The 1,517-nt window shown below is 49.0% G+C and overlaps 1 protein-coding gene across 1 annotated transcript; it reads left to right on the top strand.

Annotated features, from left to right (window-relative positions):
- Positions 1 to 229: 229 nt before the first annotated feature.
- On the top strand, positions 230 to 928 carry GNI_180530 (putative transmembrane protein; the record flags this gene model as incomplete). Its single annotated transcript, XM_011135193.1, has 1 exon — positions 230 to 928. The coding sequence occupies one exon, from the start codon at positions 230 to 232 to the stop codon at positions 926 to 928; it is 699 nt and encodes a 232-aa protein (XP_011133495.1).
- Between the last annotated feature and the right edge of the window lie 589 nt (positions 929 to 1,517).

Consider the following 1,517-nt stretch of genomic DNA (forward strand, 5'->3'; position numbering starts at 1 on the left):
CGGTAGTTTGAAGTCGCACTAAGCACCTGTCAGAAACTGGGGCACTTTCGAGGGTGTAATGTATCCGACAAAGGTGGTGAGAAGACTAATCCATTCTGTTTACACTGTTGTGTCGTACTGGTCCGCTGCTGACGTGGTGCTCACTGACATACCACACACCTCCTAGAGACGCGGCATACCGCCTAGAGGAGGCTTTTAATTTTAGATCAGTAGTTTCGTTTTCTGAATCATGGTTGGTCAGCTCTTCACCGCTTCCATTCTGTTTGCAAGTGCCCTGGCTGGAAGTCATGAGTTCAAGTTCTACTGCGAGTCAGGGGCTTGTGACGAGTCTACGTGCAGTGGCATTACGGACATCACCGAATTCACTACTTGCTATCATGACAAGGCGACATCTGACGGTATCACGTTCCTAACAGTGGATACTTACAAAGGAAAGACGAGCGAGGAACTTTGCGCGAATAAGGATCCTATTAACGGAGGCGATCTTTTCACCATTTCCCCTAAGATTCCGTCGACTTGGACAGCTAACAACATCACGCTTGTCGTTGATGGCACTCCGGACGCCACGGCAAAAGCCGATTGTATGGGTACACTGAGCTTCATGACTTATACATTGGTGGAAGGTGTGAAGGAAGACGCGTTCAAGACAGCTGTGTGCACTGACAAGAAGGTACCAGATGCGAAGGTGGCTACGGGGGTTAAGTGGCAGGCTTTGTACGCCGACAAGAACACGAACAGTTTTACATTCTTGTTCCCCCATGTTGGCAACTACGTTACTATACAAGGTGAAGCAGCGAAGTGCACCGACATCACCTACTCGTCGTTGTCTATGCAATTCTCAGACTCGAACGTGATGAGTGGTAGCGGGGTCGGGGCTACGGTTCTGGCCGGAGTCACCATTGCTCTGGGCCTGGCCGCTCTTCTCTAAGTCGGTGTCTTTGTGTTCAAGGTATGATGAGTGTGTATCAATCAGTGCTGTGTAGTTTTTTTCGTAACGAGATGTGTGGGAACCCTGATTGCGGTAGTTTGAAGTCGCACTAAGCACCTGTCAGAAACTGGGGCACTTTCGAGGGTGTAATGTATCCGACAAAGGTGGTGAGAAGACTAATCCATTCTGTTTACACTGTTGTGTCGTACTGGTCCGCTGCTGACGTGGTGCTCACTGACATACCACACACCTCCTAGAGACGCGGCATACCGCCTAGAGGAGGCTTTTAATTTTAGATCAGTAGTTTCGTTTTCTGAATCATGGTTGGTCAGCTCTTCACCGCTTCCATTCTGTTTGCAAGTGCCCTGGCTGGAAGTCATGAGTTCAAGTTCTACTGCGAGTCAGGGGCTTGTGACGAGTCTACGTGCAGTGGCATTACGGACATCACCGAATTCACTACTTGCTATCATGACAAGGCGACATCTGACGGTATCACGTTCCTAACAGTGGATACTTACAAAGGAAAGACGAGCGAGGAACTTTGCGCGAATAAGGATCCTATTAACGGAGGCGATCTTTTCACCATTTC

This window comes from Gregarina niphandrodes, assembly GCF_000223845.1.
Source record: "Gregarina niphandrodes unplaced genomic scaffold scaffold00068, whole genome shotgun sequence".
NCBI classification, from domain to species: domain Eukaryota; phylum Apicomplexa; class Conoidasida; order Eugregarinorida; family Gregarinidae; genus Gregarina; species Gregarina niphandrodes.